The sequence below is a fragment of the Pelophylax lessonae genome, assembly GCF_965119305.1.
Source record: "Pelophylax lessonae genome assembly, chromosome: 1".
Lineage (NCBI taxonomy): Eukaryota > Metazoa > Chordata > Amphibia > Anura > Ranidae > Pelophylax > Pelophylax lessonae.
In genome coordinates this window covers 366,657,173-366,681,612 of record NC_138768.1, presented here as the reverse complement: position 1 = coordinate 366,681,612, position 24,440 = coordinate 366,657,173, and the positions used below count along the sequence as shown (strand labels likewise).

The following is a 24,440-nucleotide window of genomic DNA, read 5'->3' as shown; positions in this document are numbered from 1 at the left end:
TTAGGGGGGGGTGGGGGGTAATTTGAGTGGAAAAGGGGGGGTCGCAAGGGCTACACCTGTTCACAAATCACACTTATACAGGTATATAGGTATATGCTATATGCTGTATATAGTGTGTGTTGTGTCAGGTGCTGTAGGGGTTAATTGGGGGGGCGATCGGGGGTGAAATGTGCCTATCTAACTGTGTGTGGGTGTGCTTGGTGCAGTACTCACAGTAAGATGTGCTCTCCTCTCACGCTGGATCCAAAAAGACCGTTGTGGGGGGAGGGCACATCTCCTCTAAGCCTGTGTTTACATTTCACAGGCTTAGAGGATGATCTGATTGGGCAGGACCGATCAACAGGTCCAGACCAAAAATGATTGGCCTGGACCTGATGACTGATCGGTTCTGAACCCAATCGAGTCATCATCGGCGGCGGGGACGCGCGGGAGCGCGCACAGGGCCGGCAAATTGTGCTGACGTAGGCCTACGTCAGTTTGCCTGGCCGGGGCTGAGTGCCGACGTAGATCGTCGTGCGCCGGTCGTAAAGTGGTTAAAGAAAACAAACTGTAAAAGTCCATTCACAGGCCATTTTGTTGGCATTGCACAAATGAATGGCTTGCCAATGCCCATGACTGAACAAAAGACACATACTGAGTTTTTACCTTTTTTTGTTTTTTTTTTGGCATCCCATTACAATGCAGTGTGTTCTGTAATGCAGCGCATATACACTGGCGGTGTTACTTTAGTGTATTTGGTTGCATTGTAAATGAGCCTTAAGACTTGGCACACTTTTTTTTTTTTTTTTTTTGTGATGCACCGGAATTAATTTAGCTTTAATCAATTGCAACTGATAAAAACAGAGAACAAATATAAAATATTCAAAATACATACATTTAAAACCTAATTTGGCAGAAAATTACATATCCAAGCATATTTGGAAAGATAGACAGTAGTATGGATCACATAGGTCCTACATGTTTCGCTGAGGTATGAATCCTCATAAAGTGGCTTCCTCAGGGACCAGATGTAATCACGTTACTGAGGCTTCCTCAGGGACCAGATGTAATCACGTTACTGATTCTAAATAGTAGAACATAAAATTTATTTATTTATACCTGACCAGTTGGTATTTGTGGCGCTTTGTGTTGGTATGACAAAAAGGGCCTTTGCTCGTCGCATACATGACCATCTTTACTACATTGACACTGGCATAACATACACCCCCATTTGCAAACATGTGGGTCTCAACCAGTTTTGACCCTTACACTATCCAATTTTCAGCATTTGAAACCGTTAGGCGGAATCCTCTTGGTGGCAATTTTAACAATTCCATTCTAAAATGTGAAGCTAAGTAGATTTATCAATTACACAATTTCCTGGTCTGAATATGGCCCTATCTTTCAAGCCTTTTCTGGAATGAGCTGGTCTGTTCCCTTTCTTGCCTCCCGCTTTTTTTTTTTTTTTTTTTTTTTTTTTTTTTTTTTTTTACGCTCAGGTACCATCCATGTATGTATTAATACATGCCCTAGTTTTTAGTCAATTTAATATACCAATTGTAGTTTTTTTTTTTTTTTTTTTTTTTATGTGTTCTAGCAACGTGTGCTGTCCTGCACCATTCCGTGTTGGGTTCAGGATTGCTTTTTTAGTTGTTATAAGATCTGCATACATTTAAGATATCATGATGATTATGACATTCTCCTCCCCCATGGTGCAACTCTCTGCACTAGCCAGCGCGACCTCCTCTGCCAGTGTGCACTCGGGCGCCAAGCTGGGGTTGGGTGAGCAAATCCCTCTGTCTCCCCTTGTTCCCCGAGTCCGCGCCCTTTCTGTGGGCGGATGTATGTATATTCCTCCCAGCATCCGACCGCTGTCCTGTGGTTCACGCTGGTTGTGATATCCAAGATCACGCCTGCACCGGAAGGGACATTTGGAGGCCAGTTTAGGGCCGCGTCCCTTTCGGTGGGATTGGCCTACTTATAGGTCCTGGACATGGCTCCCCCTGCATGCTGGGCCAGGGGACAGTAAGGTCTCGCTTAATGCTGGGCAACATTATTTACAATATTGGTGAGTTATATAGGTTTTGTCGTGGCTTACTGTACCCACCATACCTTATGTTTATCAGATAAGCTTATGGTATGCTAACATTCTGTTGAGGGTACCCTTACATTCACATGCACATTGGCTGGGGCTTCTTCTGTACCTTTTGGATACTAGAGACTCTGCACTTATTTCTTTAGGGGACACGCTACCTTGCGGTTGGTGTGTTTCCTTATGCTCTTTTCTGTTCTCATGCATTACCTCTCTATGCAGCTGCTTTCTTGTGGGGGGGGGGGGGGGGGTTACACTGCCTTGCTGTTGGTAGCTTTGTCTCCTCATGCTTTCTATCACTCTTCTATCAATCACTTCTTATTTCCTTTCACCTCTTGGCTCTTGGTGAGGTTAACTTGTAGGCTACTCAACTGATGTTTGGTCCTCTTATCTGGGTGATGCCAAGCATGCCTGTCTTTTTATAACAAGAGAAACCCCACCACCTTTTGGCTTGAGTGCTATGAAATATTCTAATATAGCTTTTTAAATACAGCATTCACTGATTGGGGGACCAAACAGGATGCCCCATTTTTTTTTCTTCTCCCCCTGTTTATGTCCTTCATTTTGTAGGCTATTTTCTGTCACCCCCATGGATCCATTTGCTCCTCCTGCAGGCTGTAGCCCAGTCCAGTGCCCACCAATTTTGTGGGGGACCCTGGTCTCTGCCAAACTTGTTCTGGCGATTACCGGGTTAGCATCCAGGCTGTGCTTTTTCACCATGGGCCATCGTCCCTTTAAGCAGATGTCATATTTTGTTTGAAACAGTAAGCACATGTGGATTTATATGTAGGAACATGGGTTGCAATATGTGGGGGTCGGATTTATTGTATTCAACAGGTTCTGTGTGTGCATATGACTTTCCTGCACCTTCTGTCTCTATAATAAATGTATTTTATGTTCTACTATTTAGAATCAGTAATGTGATTACATCTATCTGGTCCCTGAGGAAGCCACTGAGGATTCATACCTCGGCAAAACATGTAGGACCTATGTGATCCATACTACTGTCTATCTTTCAAACTATGCTTGGATATGTAATTTTCTGCCAAATTATGTTTTAAATGTATGTATTTGGATTTTGAATAAAATTATTTTTATACTTTTTTACTCGCAACAATTTCACATACTCAACAATTTCACAGACCATATCCTAGCCCTTGAAAATCCCAACTTTTTAGTGAGGTGGAGGTCTGGTATTCTCCCAGCCCTTCTGTCTGGTTGAATGCCAAGATTACCCCTAACTAATTTCATATTTTTTCTCTATCTATATTTTTTCTCTATCTATGACCCAGGGATGTGGCTTTGAATGGTTTGGCAATGTGAGTCAACATTTTCTCTTTTCATGCCTACATGATAAAAACAAATCTTTAACCAGCCATAATTGATCAAGTTGAAAGGCTGTATGAAGTATGCTGCATGATTGCATGGCAAGGAATCCTACACTGGTTTTTAACTGGGGAGCCATTATGAGTTTTAGTAGTACAATTAGGCTTTTACCCCCGCCAATTGCTAAATATTGCAAAATCTTTTCTTGGGTGCCAACTGTCCCTTCCATGACATGGATGATAGATTGGGTAATCTATGGCAACAACCCTCTAAATATCGAAAGGTGTGCAAATGGGTAGAGTAAATTGACTCGCAGGACTAGCTTCTGCATGTTGTGGTATTTAAATTGGGGCACAGCTGGTTGCATCATTAAGGTTTTCTCTTTTCCCATCAGAGTTTAAGAAGGAACTTGCAAAAGATGTCGCTTCTGACACATCTGGAGACTTCCAAAAAGCCCTTCTAGCACTCATTAAGGTATTGAAATCATGCAGATTATGCTAACCAGATTTCATTGCTTTTGTATGTACAAATTAAAAAGGTATGCGGATATTCTATTTGTTTTTTAACACCAATCTGTGCTTTAAGTCAATTACACGTGATCATGATAGGATTGTCATGCAAAATTGATGATTAAAGAGACTTTTGTTCTAGTGTTCCTGATGGAGCCAAAATTGCACTCAACATTCTAGTGAAAGCTCAGACAGTTGTAGGCAGGTGCTGTTAACCTTTCTGCCTGTGGGTGGCTCTGTGCCGTTATGTGGGAAGGAATCCAACCCTTAAGAATTCCATACAGTGCCTCGACTAGAAGTGGTTTGATTGGACACTGAATTTTCGCAACTTCATGGCCATTTTGGTTGAAAGAATTTCTTAAATAAGCAAACGCACGTCAGCTGAGGCACCACCTCAGTGAAGGCCCATGCGAAAACAGAGGTGTTCGGTAGTCCTGATTTTTGCAAAAAAATTGCCCCCCCCCCCTCAAATAATGGGCTTAACTGTACACCGAGGCCAATGGCTTCGCCCACATTTGTGGTCATCAGAGCTGGACAGTTTAATGGAGGTATCAAAATTCTGCATGTGTGGTCTTTTCCACTTTTTCAGATGTGACCCTGTGCTTGCTTTTTATTCAGGCCCTTTGGGGACTTTTTCAGGCCCTTTGGGGACACTGATGCCAACAATGGGACATAACTCCCACCTGCTGACACCATTGAGGGGGCAGAATTCCTTCAAGGACACCAACAATGGTGCCTTTTTGACCATCATATTGGGGCATGATTACTCCCAATGACCTCAACAATGGGGCACTATTCCTTCCACTAATACCAAAGATGAGGCAATGTTTGTTTCCATTGTTGGGACCTTTTCTACTGCTAATGGTCAGTCCGGCACTCAAAGTCTGAAGGACCGTAGACTGGCCCTTTTTTGTTTTACAGGGTTAGGAGACCCCCTGCTATAGGGGAGCTAAGGTCAATTGGGCAGAATGCTTGTAAAAATAACTTGCCAATGGTTTTTCTGCATCCAGTGCAGTGTGAACTTTAATGGAATGATCACAATCTGATTAGAAGTGTAGAAAAAAAAAAGCTGTTAGGTGTTCAAACATATATAGTGATATGCACAGGGGAAAATAGTGTACAGTATATACTGTTTAAGGAAAACTGTTCCTATTGTTTAATACAAGTGGTTCCATGCATTAAATGAAGTTTTAACACTTCCTTTCTAGGGTGAACGCAATGAGAGTGCAGCTGTGAATGATGAGCAGGCTGACAACGATGCCAGGGTAATAAAGTGACCACTGCTTTCTTCTCCGCCTTCGCCTTCTCCTCCTTCTCCTTCTGGCCACTTATGTATATTTAATTTTTAGCATGTACAGTATATCTGATTTGCTGAGGTCTTTTTTAATCTGCAGGCTCTTTATGAAGCAGGAGAAAAACGCAAAGGAACCGATACAAGTGTTTTTACAAACATTCTCACTTCAAGGAGCTTTCCCCAGCTTCACAAAGGTAAAGGCCAAAACTAGAATTCTTTCAGTGAATACACATGGGAGTTGTGATTGTAAGGGTTACCAGTAGATTCTGAAATGCAGGAGGTACAGCTGCCTTGGATGCAACTGTATACAGCAGGGATGGGGGGCTCTGCCATTCTGACTATATGGCTGACAGGAGTAGTGACAACTGCATTAACACTCAGCCAAGGGCTTGCAGTAAAGCCGGGAGGATTTCACCACATGATTTCACCACATGATTCACATACACTGAACAAAACTATAAATGCAACACTTTTGTGTTTGCCCCATTTTTCATGAGCTGAACTCAAAGATCTAAGACCTTTTCTAATGTACACAAAAGGCATATTTCTCTCAAATATTCACAAATCTGTCTAAATTGTCTGTCTACTTAAGCCCCGTACAGTACTGATCGTCGGCCGAACGATCGGCCGTCTTTTGTCCAGGGCTGTCGTGTCTGTTGAAAACTGCAAGACTGCACACGAATTTTGTCGGCCAACAGCCGACTGCAGAAGTGATGTCATGTGATGGTTAACTTTTTTCTTGTGTTTTTTTTCTTTTCTAAGCATGCCCAGTCTTGCTAATCTGCAGTCTGTCGGCAGAAATCTGTACTGACTGGCGAACAATCGGCCGTTCTGGTGCCGGCCAACAAACATTTTAAAGTCTGCACGACAGATTCTGTTTGGCCGAAAATGCGCTGTCGGAAGCATCATACTAACAAGCCTACAATCGGCCGATCGGTCGGCGGCCGAATATTTACGGCCGACAATCGGTACGTGTACGAGGCTTTAGTGAGCACTTCTCTGCCTAGATAATCCATCCACCTCACAGGTGTGGCATATTAAGATTCTGATTAGACAGCATGATTGTTGCACAGATGTGCCTTAGGCTGGCCAAAAAAAAAGGCCACTCTAAAAATGTGCAGTTTTATCACACAGCACAGTGCCACAGATGTTGCAAGTTTTGAGGGAGCGTGCAATTGGCAATGCTGACTGTAGGAATGTCCACGAGAGCTGTTGCCCATGAATTAAATGTTTTCTCTACCATAAGCCATCTCCAAAGGGGTTTCAGTGAATTTGGCAGTAGATCCAATGGGCCTCCACACCACAGACCACATGTAATGACACCAGCCCATGACCTCCACATCCAGCATCTTCACCTCCCAAGATCGTCTGAGAACAGCCACCCGGACAGCTGCTGCAACATTTGGTTTGCATAACCAAAGAATTTCTGAACAAACCGTCAAAGGGAAGCTCATCGGGGTCTGACTACAGTTTGTCGTCGTAACTGACTTGAGTGGGCAAATGCTCATATTTGATGGGGTCTGGCACTTTGTAGAGGTGTTCCCTTCACGGATGAATCATGGTTTTTGTGTACAGGGAAGATGGCAGACTGCTTGTATGGTGTTGTGTGGATGAGTGGTTTGCTGATGTCAACGTTTATGGATGGAGAGCCCATGGTGGTAGTGGTGTTATGGTATGGGCAGGCGTATGTTAAGGACAATGAACACGGGTGCATTTTTATTGATGACATTTTGAATGCACAGAGATACTGTGATGAGATCCTGAGGCCCATTGTTGTGCATTCATCCACAACCATCTTGTGCATAATGCACGGCCCTTGTTGCAAGGATCTGTATACAATTCCTGGAAGCATCCCAGTTCTTGCATGGCCAGCATACTCGCTGAACATGTTACCCATTAAGCATGTTTGGAATGCTCTGGCTCGGCATATGACAGCCTGTTCAGGTCCTGCCAATATCCAGCAACTTCGCACAGCCATCGAAGGAGTGGACCAACATTCCCACAGGTCACAATCAACAACCTGATCAACTCTATGCAAAGGAAATGTGTTGCACTGTGTGAAGCAAATGGGTCACACCAGATACTGACTGGTTTTTGGACCCCCCAATACAGTAAAACTGCAGAGTGGCCTTTTATTGTAGCCAGCCTAAGGCAATAATCATGCTGTCTATTCAGCATCTTGATATGCCACACCTGTGAGGTGGATGGATTATCTTGGCAGAGAAGTGCTCACGAACACAAATTTAGATTTGAAAAGATTTGAGGGAAATCAACCTTTTGTGTAGTTAGTAAGTCTTTATCTTCGAGTTTCGCTCATGAAAAATGGGGGCAAAAACAAGTGTTGCGTTAATTTATTTTTTTTTCAGTGTGTGTATAAAATGCTCACCCAGCCTGCGACCTCTCATAGATTAATATCGGATTTTAATTCACTCCTCTCTGCCACAGGGGTCTCCCACCATGCACAGCCTCAGTTCTTGTGATTTTAATCCACTCCTAAATCCTCCTATTGACAAGTGGCTGACTGCTGGGGGTAGGATTCCCTAAGTTTGCATATAATTGAGAGGGGTGGGCTCAGTTTGTCATCTTTGCCCTGGGTGCTGATTAACCTTCTCTCGGCACTGCTGAAATTACTTTGTGATCAATCTAGATTTTCAGAATTGCATTTCATATACAGATTTAAAGGCTCTCCCTCTATTACGCTATGTATTTTGGAGTAATTGGCAATCTGTGTAAACTAAATAGATTTGCATGGAGAGAGGTATAAAGTGTAAAGCCAGCCACACACAGATCAAAATGTTGGTTCAGAAAGAACCAGCCAAATTTTAATCCATGTATTGGCACTGTGTTTGTATAGAAGTCAATCTACCAATTTACTTCTGTACAACCACCCTATCTTGTTTTTTTTTTCTGCTTGATCAGTGCTGCAGGCTTTAGCCAGAAATGCTGATCAGTGTAGTCTGACCCGCATGGTTTAAAGACTCATCTATGGACTGCTTTGGGCAAATAAAACAGTACAGCCTGTTTATACAGCTAGAAGATGGTTTGTCTGTGTGGTGTGTTTTTTTTTTTTTTTTTTTTTCTTCAAGATCATACTGTATACCCTAGGGCATACAAGATAAATCTAAGGTTGTTCATGGTCTTGGAGTCCTTTTCTGCTGATGTGACTGCCAAGTAGGAATGAGGCTAATGTCATCGTCAAGCTACCAATAATGCACCTCCTTGGCCTTTGCACTTGGGGTCAGATGGCTTAGAATGGCAAATATTGGGGGGGGGGGGGGGGGGCTTGTCGCTCTTCCCATTCTATAAAAAGGCAGGGTTCCCAGAAGCCATATTTACAATGTGCTTAGCCCTGATAGGGAAGGCAAAGGTGCACAATGCCGTTGATTATAATACACAGGAACAGATTAGTGTAGAACTTGTAGGTAATGGTTTCCTAAAGCAGATGTAAACCATTCATTGAATGTACTGTAGGTAGCAAAATACAGCATTTTGGGGAATTTGGAGGGTGGGTGGAGGCAAGAATGTTTTTCCATGTTGAAGTGATATTAAAGGCGACTCATACTTGCCTGCTCAATCCTCTTGAGTACCCTGCTAGTATGTCTGACCCCTCCCTTTCCAGCACTCTCTCTAGCATGCCACTTGCTGACAGTGTGACTCGGCCCTGTTATTTTTGTAAGTGGGTTTGACAGCAGCGGGAGTTGAGAAGCTGCACAAGTGTGGGTTTTTTTTCCCTTCATGCAGAGAATGCATTAGGGTAAAAAGCCTTCAGAACATGAGTGCTGCTGTTTTGTCCTGTCTCATTGATAACCAGTTGAATGGGTTATAGAAAATATACCATTTTCAATCTTATGTGCATGTTTATTTACCAACCTGTCCACATTTCACCTATGCTCAAACACCTGTTCCCAGAGCATTAGGTTCATTTTCTAGCCCCAGGTTCCAGTACAAGTTGTTCTGCAATCCTGTTTCTCCATTTACTGACTTGGCTTGTATCTGAGAATGCTTGTTGTCCACCGCCCTGATGCATTGCTCGTCCATGTTTCTCATGTTGTCAACTGTGCACCATGCTCTGATTCTATTCCTGGTCAACTGCCATCTGCCCAGGTCTGTTTAGGGCTAACACCACCTCCAATGTGCAGATACAATTTATTTTTTTGATTTTGTGATCTGGACTTCATAAACCATTTTTAACCCATTGAAGACTTTACTATCTCTGCTCTCATCTACTATCTCTGCTCTCATCTGCAAGATGTTATCTTTGTAGCGGGTTCAATCACCTCTGCCAGGAAATTGGTGTTTTATGTAAAAGGATTTCCTAAATTTTAAAAGCAGTTATGGTAATAGTAGGAAAATGTGGTGTTTTGGTGCACACTCCCTTACTGCACAGGTAGGCAGCAATATGCTGCAAACAAAGGACAGCTTTGCCTGCTTCAACATCAAGTTTCTGCTGCCATAGTCCTACTGTGGAAATTCTGGTATCTATGGCTGTAGGTTTTTCCTCTGTAGTTATGCCTCCAAAGAGGGATCCAGTCATCATCAGGAAATGAGGCAAAGAGTTTATTTGCACCTCATCCTTGGAGTGAGTCATTTTGGGCTTATTTAGATCTCCCAGATTTTTTCTTTGTATCAGAGGGGTGACACCTCCCACTTTTCTTTTTTTTTTTTTGGTCAAATGTTTATGGTGTTCGGCATTAATGAACATGACCGCTTCCAGCTTTCCATAATTGCAGAGGAAGCAGTGGGTGATGGCACCCACTGCATGTATATCACAGTAGTCACTCGGTCTAATCATTTACAGGACCAGGCAGGGATTGCAGGGTTTTTTCATTCCTTAAATCTTAAATATATGGCCACTTGGCAGGATCTGGCTGTGTTGTGGTGTGTTTTTTTGCGAGTTGGCAAACATCGTGTGTGTGTGTGTGTTCCCCCCACCCCCCCCCCCCATTTTTAAATTTAGCACACTTTGTGCTTGGAACGTAATTTATTGCTGCTAAAATTAGTACTTTGTTTCTAAAGGACTATCATTCTAAAATAGCACTGACCGACTTGCATATTTTTATGGTCTTCTGCTAGAATATAAAAATATATTTGTCTGATGTAATCAATGACAATTGGTGCCAATTCTTAGCTAAAAGTGAAAATGGCCCAGTTGGCACAATTCATTTGACCATAATGCCCTAGTACATGAACGCTATAGAGATGGGCATCAACTCAGAACACCAAACTTTTCCTCTCCAATGTTATGGTATTAAACAGTTTGGAGAGAACTTGGCATTTTTTAAAATTGAAAATTCAGCATGCATCGAAACCTGTTTTGCCCTAGGAATAAAAGGCTGTTCATTTGCTGCATTAAAGTTGGCCTTAAACTATTGGGATAAACTACACATAATAAAATGATTGTGGCCATCTGCATTTATTAAGGTCTTAAGAGCCAGAATATGGGATCACTGCTCCTTGTTGTGATTTTTGGGGTAAAGGATCTAGTCAAGTCAGTTTTCCTTGACCGTTGGTTTCTATGGTATCCCAACACCAATCTAGAATGATTCCTTTGGCATTGGGAAACCTAATATAACGAGAAAAATGGTGCTAACCAAAAAGACCTGCGCAAAGGATATATTTGACAACAGGGACTTCTAAATATATTAGTGAAATAAATAAAATTCTAAATTATAAATTGTAAATTGGTTCCGGGAATTACTTCCACACTGCGAGCTGCAAGCTGAACGTGAAAACGTGAAAAATTGATAGCAAAAGTGAAAATTGCGCTCAGCAATAGATTCTTGAAAAAGTGCTATTAGTGCATCAGTGCATATGTGATAAATCACAAACTGATGGTAAACAAATACAATAGTATATAAATAAATAATGACAATAATTAGGCTAAAAAGTCCTTAAAGTGCTCTGTGCAAACTGTGCAACTCTAAGTCTTCAGCAATCTTGGATTAGATGGGAACCTCCACCACAAACACCTCCACCCAGTGGTCAGATAATATACTCCTTACCAGAATGCGATGACCCCTTAATTACAGGGGGTCAAACACGGCATTTCACTCCACACTGGCTCAAGGTTATCCTCATCGCTGTTACCACCTCAAAGGGATTTATGCCCAATTGCTTTGACAAGGTTCCGGATCTCCGGACATCATAGTACAAAGAAGGATAAAGGAAACTCCAATAGTGCATTACCGTTGGTACTGGGTTTAATAGAAATTATATTGCACTTGCATCATAGCGGTGTTTCAGCGCTTGTAGTATAAAGTATACAGCTGGTCTGGTGGATGGGACGCCGCTCGCGCTCCACGCCTCACCTCATCGGAACTCTACGGTCTCACGCTCCCGACGCACGTTTCGTCAGCCGCGCTGACGTCATCAGGGGGATCCTCCTGATGACGTCAGCGCGGCTGACGAAACGTGCGGGAGCGTGAGACCGTAGAGTTACGGTGAGGTGAAGCGTGGAGCGCGAGCAGCGTCCCATCCACCAGACCAGCTGTATACTTTATACTACAAGCGCTGAAACACCGCTATGATGTAAGTGCAATATAATTTCTATTAAACCCAGTACCAACGGTAATGCACTATTGGAGTTTCCTTTATCTTTCTTTGTACTATGATGTCCGGAGATCCGGAACCTTGTCAAAGCAATTGGGCATAAATCCTTTGAGGTGGTAACAGCGATGAGGATAACCTTGAGCCAGTGTGGAGTGAAATGCCGTGTTTGACCCCCTGTAATTAAGGGGTCATCGCATTCTGGTAAGGAGTATATTATCTGACCACTGGGTGGAGGTGTTTTTGTGGTGGAGGTTCCCATCTAATCCAAGATTGCTGAAGACTAATGCCCCGTACACACGTGCAGATTATCTGAAGACTTTTGTCTGCAGACTTACCAAAACCATATAATGAGGTCAAACCTAAACATTTTCAATTTGTATGCAATCCGGCAGGCCCTTGCACTACATAGAAAAGGTAAATCTGAAGACAAAAGTCTTCAGATAATCTGCACGTGTGTACGGGGCTTTAGAGTTGCACAGTTTGCACAGAGCACTTTAAGGACTTTTTAGCCTAATTATTGTCATTTATATACTATTGTATTTGTTTACCATTAGTTTGTGATTTATCACATATGCACTAATAGCACTTTTTCAAGAATCTATTGCTGAGCGCAATTTTCACTTTTGCTATCAATTGGGAAACCTAAAGCTTGGTATATTAAACCGATGTGCAATGTACTAGGGAGCTGGATCTGTGGCACAGCCTTGTATACCGAGTAAAGGTTTAAGGAATGTTCTGTTGGCTTGTATCATATGGCGTCTGTCCTAAACTACAGTATTACTCATCACTTCAGGTTAAATAGTCGCTTAATATAGAGCTTTTTAGTTGAATGAATGCTGTATATATCATGGAACATTTTTTTTTTCTTTTGGGTGTGGGTTAAACTGAAACCTTGAAGATGTAGTGACTATCACGGGATTGTGATATTGGTGCAGTATCTAGTCTGCAGATCTCGCTCATGTTTCTGTTTTCCTTTAGTTTTCTCCAGGTATCTTGCATACAGCAAAAATGATATGACCAAGGCTATAGATCTTGAGCTGAAGGGAGACATTGAAAGCACTCTAATATCCCTTGGTAAGTGATTTCTATCATGATACAAATGTTATGTATAAATACTGTATGCGCTATGAGCAGACAATAGAAGTAGCACTGTTCGATTTAAACCTATTGGAAACCTGGGTATTTTAGGCAGTATTAAACCCCCAACTAAAAATATAACCTTGTGTCTTGTTGCTGTGCTCAGGCTTGCCATGTATATGTGACACAACCCCACCTTGGTAGCCAGAGTTTGGCGGTTTCTCACCCATGTTTAAGCCTCCTACACAGCGGTTTCAGTTAATGACTGTTTCAATATACATCTGAAATTGATCATGCCGCCTGAGTGGTATAACTGGTTTATCAGACACCTGACTCTAATCCTACAAAAAATAATTATATATATTTAGAATTTTTCAGCATTTCTTCACATCTGCCTAAAACGTTTGCACAGTACTGTGTATGTATATATTCTGTTCTTATGTATATTTTTTTGTTTTAAGTGGTGTTTGGAATTGCACAGATTTTGTGTGCTTTGGATTTAACTGCATCAAAAGTGAACTTAGTCTAATTGCCACTGAGCTCAAAATGACAGTTAATCCAAGACCATAAACCGTTCTGGAAACCTCTGCATACATTGATTGCATGTGTTCATACCAACGAATTTATTTTTTATGGATTTCTAACTATTGAATCATCATTTTGCAGTGAAGGTTGCATCATGCAAACCGGCTTATTTTGCTGAAAGATTCTTCTTGTCAATGAAGGTATGTTTGATCACTGCTGACTAAATACCAAATTAACAAGCCCTGATGTCCTAATGTGCTCCAACCTTAAGTGGCCATCCCCACCTTTTTGTTAGCTTCACAGCACTCGGCACTGAAAAGGTGTAGATCCCATCTTCCATACCTATGGGAAAGTTGAAGTGTCAGCCCAAAACGAAGGTCCTCATTGGAGATTTCAAAACATTGTTTCAGTATGCTTTTTCTGTAATACCATTTTAGTAAATTGTAATTACCTGGTTATCCTGCCACCAGTAGCTTCCGCATTCCCACTGGCGACACTTTGCAGGCTGATCTTCCCTCTGCTGCTGTGTATGCCAGTCTTCTACCCAGACTGAAGGTTGTAATGTCAACAGGTCACCTGATACACCAGGCCAGCCCACAGACCAGGGCCCTGAAGTGGTGAACAAGAGGTCACGTGCCCTGATAAAAGCGAAATATGACGTTATCTGGCTTGTAATAGTTATTTAGGGATGGATTACTTTGTGTTATTCTGCCCAACATGAATGGCGTTGGGGATATGAGTTTACTGAGGCTGTGTAAAGCGTGTTCTGGAAAAACATTGCTGGGGGTTCCTTAAGTTGCTAGTTGTCTGACTTTCTAATTTGACACAACAACTGTACACTTTACTTGTGAAGCCTCTATCCTCACTTGTTTCATTATTGCTCAGGGTTTTAACTTTATGTAAGCCAGGGGACATGACAGCCAGGTGACAAGCATTTTCAGAAGCGGGCAGCCTAGGTTTCTCTGTTCAGGTTTTAGTGCACATTCATGCTGGGTTCACACTTCTGTGAAATTCATTCCGCATCCAATTTGCATGAGTCCTGTGCATCTTCCGATCTGTTTCAGGTCCAAATTTAGCCAAAAATTCGTACCAAAATCAGACCTGAAACTGAACAGGGACACACCAGACCCCCTGCTGTGAGCTGCTCTGCACAGAGGTGTGAACCTAGAAAAAAAATTGTGCAAATTAGATCTGGCTTCAACATACCATTGACATTTCCTTGTGAGGTCAAGCTTCACAGGTGTGCTGGTATGCAGGTTTTTATAAAAAGCTTGCTGGGTTTGGAGTTCCCAGGGGTTATAGAAAAAGTGATAGATAAGGTATTCCTGGTATCAATTTAGGGAGAGGCACTTTAAAAGGATTGTCTAGGCGTTGCCATATTGCTTGGCATATAAAAGGTATCCACTTTGTAAATGTGTTTATGGCATTCTTTAGCGATATTTTTTTAGCGATATTTTTTTTTTTCTCCTTTAATTTTAGGGATCTGGAACCAGGCATAAAGACTTAATTAGGCTTTTGGTATCTCGAAATGAAATTGACCTAAAAGAGATCAAATATCATTATAGGAGGCTGTATGGAAAATCACTGCGCCAGGCTATTAAGGTTGGTATAGGTTTGCTTTCAAGAGTGATTGAAATTATTTTAGGATCCTGTGTGTTTAAATAAAAAAAAAAAAAAAAAAAAAAAAGGCGGGTGCCTAGCTACAAAGTGTCGATCTTGCACTATAACCCTTGATTTGTATATCACGGATTGTGCTTCCTTTTCTGCATACTTCCTGCAACTTCTAGGAATTACTACAGAGGCAATATTACTCCAAGTGTATTTAACTACCAGCTGAAGTTGGAAATAGAAGCGTTGGAAGACTGCTGTATACAGACTTGTCAGTAAGATCTTGGACCGATGGTTAAGCCCTTGTTTAAAATCTTTGGAAGATTTACACATCCTTGATTTTGTCCTCGTACAAAACTAAGCTGAAGCATTTTCTCCAAGAACTTTAAGTAGTAATTACCTTGACAAGCATATGCTGCCATGAAGTGTTCAGCGTCTGCTAAAGAGGATGCCCCTGAGATTTTGCGTTCCCTGCGCAAGGCTTTTGGGCTATTGCATAACTGTAATTCACATATTCTTTGAATTCTGGGTCACCATTTGTATATAAGCTCAGGTTTAGGTCTTGAGTCCATTTTGGGTACCGCATGACTTTTTTTTTTTTTTTTTGTCATGTTTACGCGCATCTGCAGAGAAGCGACATGGCAGCGTGTGGGCAGGGCTCACCGCACCCAGAGGGTGCTTGCTGGTGTCCTCAAAAGGCAGGCTGAGGGGGGTCTAACATAGGGATGATTTTAAGGCCCCACTTCAACTTCAAAGCAAGGCTTCACTACAAGTATACAATTTTCTCCTTGTGATCTGTAGCCTGATTTCTGTACTCTTTACTTGACACCTGCCGAGTCAGGCAACAAATTATCCTCACAATAGGTGGACTTCTGTTGGCCTTTGTGGCCATCAGGATCAGACTCCTCTGATGCTTGGGCCTTGAACATTATGTCCAGAGGCTATAAACTGGAGCTTAAGCTTCTACTTCATAAACAAAGATGGCACACAGGAAGTTAATGCTATCTGGATATGAGTAGTAGGCATGGAATCCTGATATGCAAGGAGATTATTTTGTAAGTCCAAATGGTATTTTATCAACAAGTGAGATTGAAATCCTTAACAGTAGTACAATACCAAGCTCCGGTACAGTAAGATGTAGAGGGCCAATGTCCGGTGGGCAGGATGGAAATTCCACTGTGATGTGCAGCAACCAGGCTGGAACCCGCCAGCGCTCCATGTGACGTCACTGCGACACAAAAGCAGAAGTGCTGGCTTGGCGAGGGATGCCAATCAAACCAGCCTGGAACGCAAAGGGAAGTGCTGCTATGATGCGTTTTGTGTGCATTCGCTTTGACAAGTCATGGGATTGTCTGCAAAAGCAATATTTAAAGCCCGGTGGAGATGGGGGTGGGGAGTGGGCAGAGAAAATTACAAACCGACTCCCCGCCCACATTTTTATGAGATAGATGGATAGATGTATAGCTGTTACCGACAATCTCGTGACTTGACGTGAACTCATCCCGGGAACACTTCCTGTGCATTCCAGGCTGGTTTGATTGACATCCCTCTCTTTTCCGGCGCTTCTGCGTCGCAGTGATTTGACATGGGGTTTCCGACTTGGCTCCCGAGCATCTGCAGCTTCGTGTCAGCGGCTGGTTGCTACACGCCACATGGGACTTTTTCCATCCCCACTGGACTCGGTGGACATTGGCCCTTTATGTACCGACTTTGTAGCTTACTACTTTGAATTATTTTAATCTCACTTGTTAACCATAAAATACCATCTAGACTTCCAATCGACTCCTTACATATCTTGAAGATTCCATGTCTAACCATATCCAGATAGTGCTGTCTTAACTTCCTGTCTAGCTTTGTTAGAGTGTACCAATTTTGGCTAATGCATCAGCTTGGTCCTTGGACAGTAAACGGGGTGATTCTCCATAGGGCTTAGTACTTGGGACACCTTGTGCCTCCTCCTTCGAGCATCTTCTTGCTCAGCGGGTATCATGCTTGGCCTTGGCAACAGGAGTTGTAGTATAAACTAGACCATGAGGAATCCAAAAGCCCTCTGTGGCCTCTGGTTCTGCATTCATTTATCCATGTTCATCTCCCATGTTTACGTAGAAAACGCTGGCATTGAATGATTTTAGTGATGTATGCAAGTATGTATATTGGATTATAATATGTAAAACTTTTGTTTGTCTTTGCAATATTAATTGAATTTCACTTAATACACAATCTCTTAAATTTTACAGGAAGAAAAACTGAAAGGAGACTATGAAACCATTATGCTGAGCCTTTGTGGCCCTGATGTCTAGAAAGCATTTCAGGTTCCAAAATCCGTAGAAGACTGCAGTAGATTGTTACACTGGTTAGCTGGAAGTACTGCATTTTTATATTTACTATGGAATAGGATTTCAATGACCAAAAAAAAAATGCAAATCACTATAAGCCTAAATCATGTATGTAATAAAATGGTTTTGTGTATATAGTGTCCCATTTCTCTGCACATTTTTTTTTTTTTTATACTTTCATTCAATCAGTTGGGTAAGGGTGTAATACACTAAATACATACTAGACCAGGGTACTTTATGAAATAGGCAATGTCTGCCTCTCAGATAAGTTCCCAATGACCCCATTGTTCCAGCTATCTGTAAGGGGGTAATTCTTCCCAATGATAAGGGTAAGGAGCAATCTTCCCACTGTCACACTAATGTGTCATCATGAGTTGTAGATTTTATTTTTTTTTTTTTTTTTTAGCAGGGGTTCCCTGAGACCAGAAATTTTATTTTAAGGGTTTCTCAGAGTTGAAAAGGTTGAGAGGTTGTACTAGATTCTTATTTTCTTTCCCCAGGAAAAAAAACGGAGGGTCTGGTATGCATTTAAAAGGAACCTACATTAAAAGACCCCCCTCATATTGCAATCCTTTTAAAGGCATGTAGTATAGCTGGCCAGGGAACCATACAAGACTTCTCTGGCAAATGTTGTTGTAAGCATGTTTAGGACAAGGGCTTCTAACCCCACCACCTCCACATCCTGCCTAATGGACAAAGGGGCATATTGGAATCCAAAAGCCTCCTTTAAAAAAAGTGCCTGAATAGCTCCCTTTTTACCCCATCAGCATAGCACTGATTTAAAGTCCTTCACATCCCACCACCCATGAATGCATGTGTGGTGGAAAAGAGGGTGGTCTTTAATGTCCATAGGATGCCAAGGTTTCCGTGGTGTGCTCCCAACAGTGACCGAGCATCAGTCTTAAGTATTGACAGCATTATGATCATGTGACCACAGGGCCAACTAGTACAGTGGTCAGTCCTTTCCCTGTACCTAAAGAACCAGTTAAAGAAATGCCAGGGTGGGAAGGGGGTTAGGAAAACAAATATTTTAAATCCATTGTCAGTTTGGTTATGAAGCACTGTAGATCTCAATCATGTTGGAATGACTCCATGGACCCGCTGCAACCAAAACTGGGTCGATGTCCTTCCACTGCATTTTTATAAATGTGAATAATTAATTCAGTCTGACAGCTGGTTTGTATAAATGTGAATAATTAATTAAGTCTGACAGCTGGTTTGTATAAATGTGATTAATTCAGTCTGACAGCTGGTTTGTAAACAAAGAGGTGGGGGGCTGATGACCAAATGTGGCCAATGCTCATAATCTGGGCTGCTAACATGGGTGCATTTGTGTGCAGTTCACGCAGCCCCTGAGTGTGTGTGTGGGGGGTGGGGCACTGCACCCATGGTTAAGCCATGTATCAGGTGCTACAGGGGTGCCTGTCATGAAGTACATACCAGGGGTGCACAGATATAATAATGCAGCGCTGGTAGATGATAGCAAAAATAAGTACAAAATAGCCAATGAAGTACTACTAATGAATAATACACAAATTAAAGTGCATCAGAATGTAGTTATATGAATAAAAACATCAATAGTGCATAAAAATGTTGCCTAGAGATGCCTAAATGTTGAGGAGAGAGAGCCTCGCAGTTCGCCTGGCGGTCGGTTCATGGCGAATTTTGCTTGTTTGCTACCCGCCGAATTTGCGAACACATGGCGTTGTTCGCGGTGGCCATATTAGTTTACATTGGGGAGAGCTTTTGACCCATGACACAGCCGTCCGGTGAATGGGACAGCCAATAAAAAATTTCAGCACATGGACATGACCCCTACCCTATAAATAGACCTGAGCTGTCGGCCATTTCACATCCTGCTTTTTGCCAGCGTAAGGAGAGGTCTGCTGTGTTCATGAGGGAGAGATTGCCAGACACACAGCTCTGTGAAGATTCACAAAAGTCCTTTTCAGGGCTAGTATTTTGGTATAGGTCTACTAGTATCTTGTCAGGTTAGGGACAGGTATCCAGTCTGTGCTTTAGGAGCAGTTAGAGATCGGCAGCAGTCACATAAATCGCTCTGTTAATGTTTACAAAAGTGGTTTAAAGGGCTGCAAATTTTTTTGGTATTGCTGTGCAGTGCACTAAAGGGGGGGGGGGGGGGGTGGTAATCCACAGTATAATATACTTTGTAGAAAGCATATTATAGTGGATTAGAAATATAACTCCGTGCTTATGGGTATGTAGTGAAAATAAATATGTAGGCTGCTGCCTCCCTTAGATATAGTCAAAGACTATACGAAAGCGTATGAAAATGGGTGAGGTAATAGGCGCTGTCTACTAAAATAAATATGATGAAGATGATATGTAAAAATATATAGTGTAAATGGTGATGACTTTATGTGTAAAATAATACGTGATAAAAAGCATCACATAATGTAGGAAATGTATAGTATAAATGGTGGTGTGTAACAAGAAATTTATAAAACTATATAAATATTGTATCCAATAATCGATAAAATATTCAATAAAGTGACATTTTGCATAAGGTGCCTGTTAAGTGACCTGTGCACATAAATGATGATAAATATATTAAAGTGACCAGGTGCTAGTAAATGGGCAAATGACTTTTATTCAGTAAACCAAAATTAAAGTGACAGGGTAATGGTCCAAAAAGGTGACTTAAGTGGCTTAAAAATCCAACCAGTGTATAAAGTGACAGGATAATGATCCAAAAAGGTAACTAAAAAGTCCAACAGGTGGATAAAGTGACACAAATCTTCGTGTGAAATATACACACTGATAGTGGCCCTGTGGTGGGTAGTAAGGTGAGGTGCTCCGTGACCCCTATGGTAGGTATCCCACTCACCAGAAATACCCACCCAACACAGGGGTATAGAGTGGGTATAGGAATATGGTTGTTGGTCCCTCAGATGGATCCTGGTTTCTTCTGTTGGTCCTATAGTGGATATACTGGAAGGTCCCTGTAGGGGTTCCGGGGTGTACAGGGGTTCCTAAAAGAGGATGGCCAGGGTCCTGTGGGGTCCATATGTAAAGGGTAGTGGTTACAATGGTCCAGGAAGCAGTCAACCAGTCTCAGCGCGACAAGTAGTATACAGATAGGCCATGTAGGGTAAGAAAAGGGCACATAGTGTGACTCTGTGTAACAAGGAGTTTATTTGGAATATAGATAAATGAGTACTCGCATGAAAGCCGTACAAACAAGCGGTATACAGATCGTTGGAACGCAGTGCGTTCCACGCCAGTGCTGGAACCGGAAGTGATGCTTCCTCTTTTAGGAACCCCTGTACACCCCGGAACCCTACAGGGACCTTCTGGTATATCCACTATAGGACCAACAGAAGGAACCAGAATCCATCTGAGGGACCACCAACCATATTCCTATACCCCTGTGTGGGGTGGGCATTTCTGGTGAGTGGGCTACCTACCATAGGGGTCACGGAGCACCTCACCTTACTACCCACCACGGGGCCACTATCAGTGTGTACTGTATATTTCAGACGAAGATTCATGTCACTTTATCCACCTGTTGGTGACTAAAAAGTCCATTTTGGATCATTATCCTGTCACTTTATCCACTGGTTGGATTTTTAAGCCACTTAGGCTGGCCATGCATGATTCAATTTTCTTACAATTTTCTTGAAATTTACCTTCAAGTATGTAGTACAAAGGCCTGCCTAATTGGATACAAGTGAATGTGTTTAGCTTTTGACCTCACATTATGTGGTTTGTGGTAGATCTAACAGAAAATTGTACAACAAAAGTTGAACATGTATGGCCAGCCTTAGTAAACTTTTTGGACCATTACCCTGTCACTTAGTCACTTTAAATTTGGTTTACTGAGTATAAGTAATTTGCCGATTTACTAGCACTTGGTCACTTTAATATATTATTTATGTGTATTTATCATTTATGTGCACAGGTCACTCAACAGGCACCTTATGCACAATGTCACTTTATTGAATATTTTGATTATTGGATATAATATTTATTTATATAGTTTTGTATATTTCTTGTTACACACCACCATTATTTATACTATATAGTTCTATATTTTACACATTAATTCATCACTATTAACACTATATTTTTTTACATACTATCATCTTCATCATATTTATTTTAGTAGACAGTGCCTATTCCCTCACCCATATTCATATCATAGTGGATTAGTAGTATTATTGTGAACTGTGCAGCATTGTGACAGGTGTGGTGACTGAGCGTTGCTGCAGCAATACTACAAACAGTACTTTTTACAAGTGCATTTGTGTCCTGCAACAATATTGCCTCTTTTGCTGAGTTAGGTCTGATACACACAGTGCCAAACTCACTGGCCAATTTATTGAACAACTGGTGTGATAGACCAGTGGCCCCACAATACCACATATTGAAGTGGGGTGTTATTTAACAGTATAATTTTCTAAGAGTGTATTTTAGTCCTGCAAAAATTTGGCCTCTTGCTGTGTAAACTGTGCTACACACAGTGACAACAGTTACTGGCCAATTATTTGTAGAAGTGGCAGATAGGGAGGAGAGGCAGGCAGAACTTGCATTGCACAAGAGGTACAAAGCAGACTGCAAATGTCAGGAGCGAGCCATCAACCAACTACAGTCACATCTGGCGCTCCCAGGATGCCGGCACATGGCTCTGCAGTGTGGGCTTTTTTTTAATGTGTCCGTTGCCGACAAAAGTGTTGCCATTTGCAGTCAACGCATAAGTCGCGTTAAGCCCAACACTCACCTAGGGACAACCGCCTTAAGAAGGCACCTGAAATCCCATCACCGAGCCCAGTGGGAGCAACATCATCAGAACCCACAAAGCCACACTCCAGGCTCTCACCGTCCAGCCTCTTCTCCTTCTCCTCTCTCCTCACATTTGTCCTCCACTCCACCTTCCATGATGCCGTCGTCACGTTGTTCTGTAAAAAGGCAGGCTTCTGTGGCTCAAATGTTGGAGCATAAAAAAAGGTGTCCGACTACATTGGGTTAATGGCCGATGTGGACTCTGAGGAGTGATGAACCCCTGGACTACTGGGTGGGTAGGCTTGACCTCTGGCTAGAGCTTGCACAATTTGCAATGGAACTGTTGGCTTGCCCCCCGTCCAGTGTCCTGTCCGAAAGGACGTTCAGCGCAGCATGGGGGATCGTGACCGATAAGCGCACTCGCCTAGCTCATGACAGTGTAAACTACCACACATTTATAAAAATTGAGGCATGGATCTCTGAGGAATTCAACATGTGAACAGTAGTAAGGATTAAAGGCTAGCGCTGAGGATTATAATTATACTTATAATTATACTGATACCACTGTATAGTGGGCTGCTGCTGGTATAAAAGGTGATGTACCTTCATAAAGTGTATAGTGCAAAAGTATACCTGCGCTGCTACCAAAACAAACTAATAAATAAATCTCAATAATTATTGTGTATAAATAGTCTGTGTAAAGTGCTAGTGCTCAACTTGAAATACACAATCCTATATCTTAAATACCAATCAATATAAAAATATACATAAATACAAATTTTTTTACGTGAAATAAATAAATGTGAATAAAAATCCTTCAATTAACGACGTGCTGAAATAGTGACAGTCTTTGTGCAAAGTATAAGTCCAAAGTGCTGCGTGCTCATAAAACAAGTGCCGGTGCTCTCTCTACATGGGTAGGTGCTCCCCTCCTGGACCCCTACTCACCAGAAGCCAAATAATACACCGCCTTCAAAAAATATCCTTAGGTGGGACGAGCCTTATTGGACCATCAACTCAATGGCTTTACTGTAGATCACATCATCCAGGTGTTTGCTCAAAAAAAGGAAAGAGATGCTGGCATCGTGAAGTATGTAACTACTTTATTCGATGCACACAATACAAGATACACTTACAATATGGCAAAGGTTCAAACGCCTAAAAGTCATCCCACGGGTTGCCAATCCAAACGACTGTACTTACTCCCCGTGTCCCCGTAACTCGGAAGGTGGATGTATTCCGGCGTAGTGCGTACTCGGACGGACAGCTTGACGCGTTTCGCTCCTCACAGAGCGTTATCAAAAGCTTTTGATAACGCTCTGTGTGAGGAGCGAAACGCGTCAAGCTGTCCGTCCGAGTACGCACTACGCCGGAATACATCCACCTTCCGAGTTACGGGGACACGGGGAGTAAGTACAGTCGTTTGGATTGGCAACCCGTGGGATGACTTTTAGGCGTTTGAACCTTTGCCATATTGTAAGTGTATCTTGTATTGTGTGCATCGAATAAAGTAGTTACATACTTCACGATGCCAGCATCTCTTTCCTTTTTTTGAGCAAACACCTGGATGATGTGATCTACAGTAAAGCCATTGAGTTGATGGTCCAATAAGGCTCGTCCCACCTAAGGATATTTTTTGAAGGCGGTGTATTATTTGGCTTCTGGTGAGTAGGGGTCCAGGAGGGGAGCACCTACCGATGTGAACAGTAGACCATGTTTCATTGAAATTCCTCATGCCAGGCCACAATTATCCGCCAGACCGCCATCCACCCACAGCAATTCCTGATCCTTAGTTTTGCTACATACAGTGGCATAAAAGGCATTTCAGGTCCATTGAATGGCAAATATTTGGAGCCTATACAGGCGGACATTTAATTCTGTATACTGTGTGAATGCCTAATGTACCTCTAGCCATCAAATACTATGTTCTTTGCTGTCAGTTAAACCCAATTTGGCCAAATTTTGGGGCCTATACAGGCCGACACTTCTGTATCCTGTGAATGCCTAATGTACCTCCAGCCATCAAATACTACGTTCTTTGCTGTCAGTTAAACCCATGTGAGCTAATTTTTGGGGCCTATACAGGCGGACACTTCTGTATCCTGTGAATGCCTAATGTACCTCAAGCCATCAAATACTACGTTCTTTGCTGTCAGTTAAACCCATGTGAGCTAATTTTTGGAGCCAATACTGGCCGACACTTCTGTATACTGTGTGAATGCCTAATGTACCTCCAGCCATCAAATACACTACGTTCTTTGCTGTCAGTAAAACCCATATGGGCTCATTTTTGGGGCCTATACAGGCGGACACTTCTGTATCCTGTGAATGCCTAATGTACCTCCAGCCATCAAATACACTGTGTTCTTTGCTGTCAATTAAACCCATGTGAGTTAATTTTT

At 42.2% G+C, this 24,440-nt stretch overlaps 1 protein-coding gene across 1 annotated transcript in view; it reads left to right on the top strand.

The window, feature by feature from the left end:
• The window catches only part of LOC309564266 (annexin A1-like), a 67,250-nt gene extending 49,897 nt beyond the window's left edge, over positions 1 to 17,353 (top strand). Inside the window, exons 7-13 of the mRNA XM_082268889.1 lie at positions 3,792 to 3,871; positions 5,115 to 5,171; positions 5,301 to 5,394; positions 12,728 to 12,823; positions 13,493 to 13,551; positions 14,831 to 14,953; positions 17,197 to 17,353. Of these exons, the coding sequence (XP_082125015.1) occupies positions 3,792 to 3,871; positions 5,115 to 5,171; positions 5,301 to 5,394; positions 12,728 to 12,823; positions 13,493 to 13,551; positions 14,831 to 14,953; positions 17,197 to 17,259 (572 nt within the window). The 3' untranslated portion in view covers positions 17,260 to 17,353. The remainder of the gene's footprint in view (positions 1 to 3,791; positions 3,872 to 5,114; positions 5,172 to 5,300; positions 5,395 to 12,727; positions 12,824 to 13,492; positions 13,552 to 14,830; positions 14,954 to 17,196) is intronic.
• Positions 17,354 to 24,440: the final 7,087 nt, after the last annotated feature.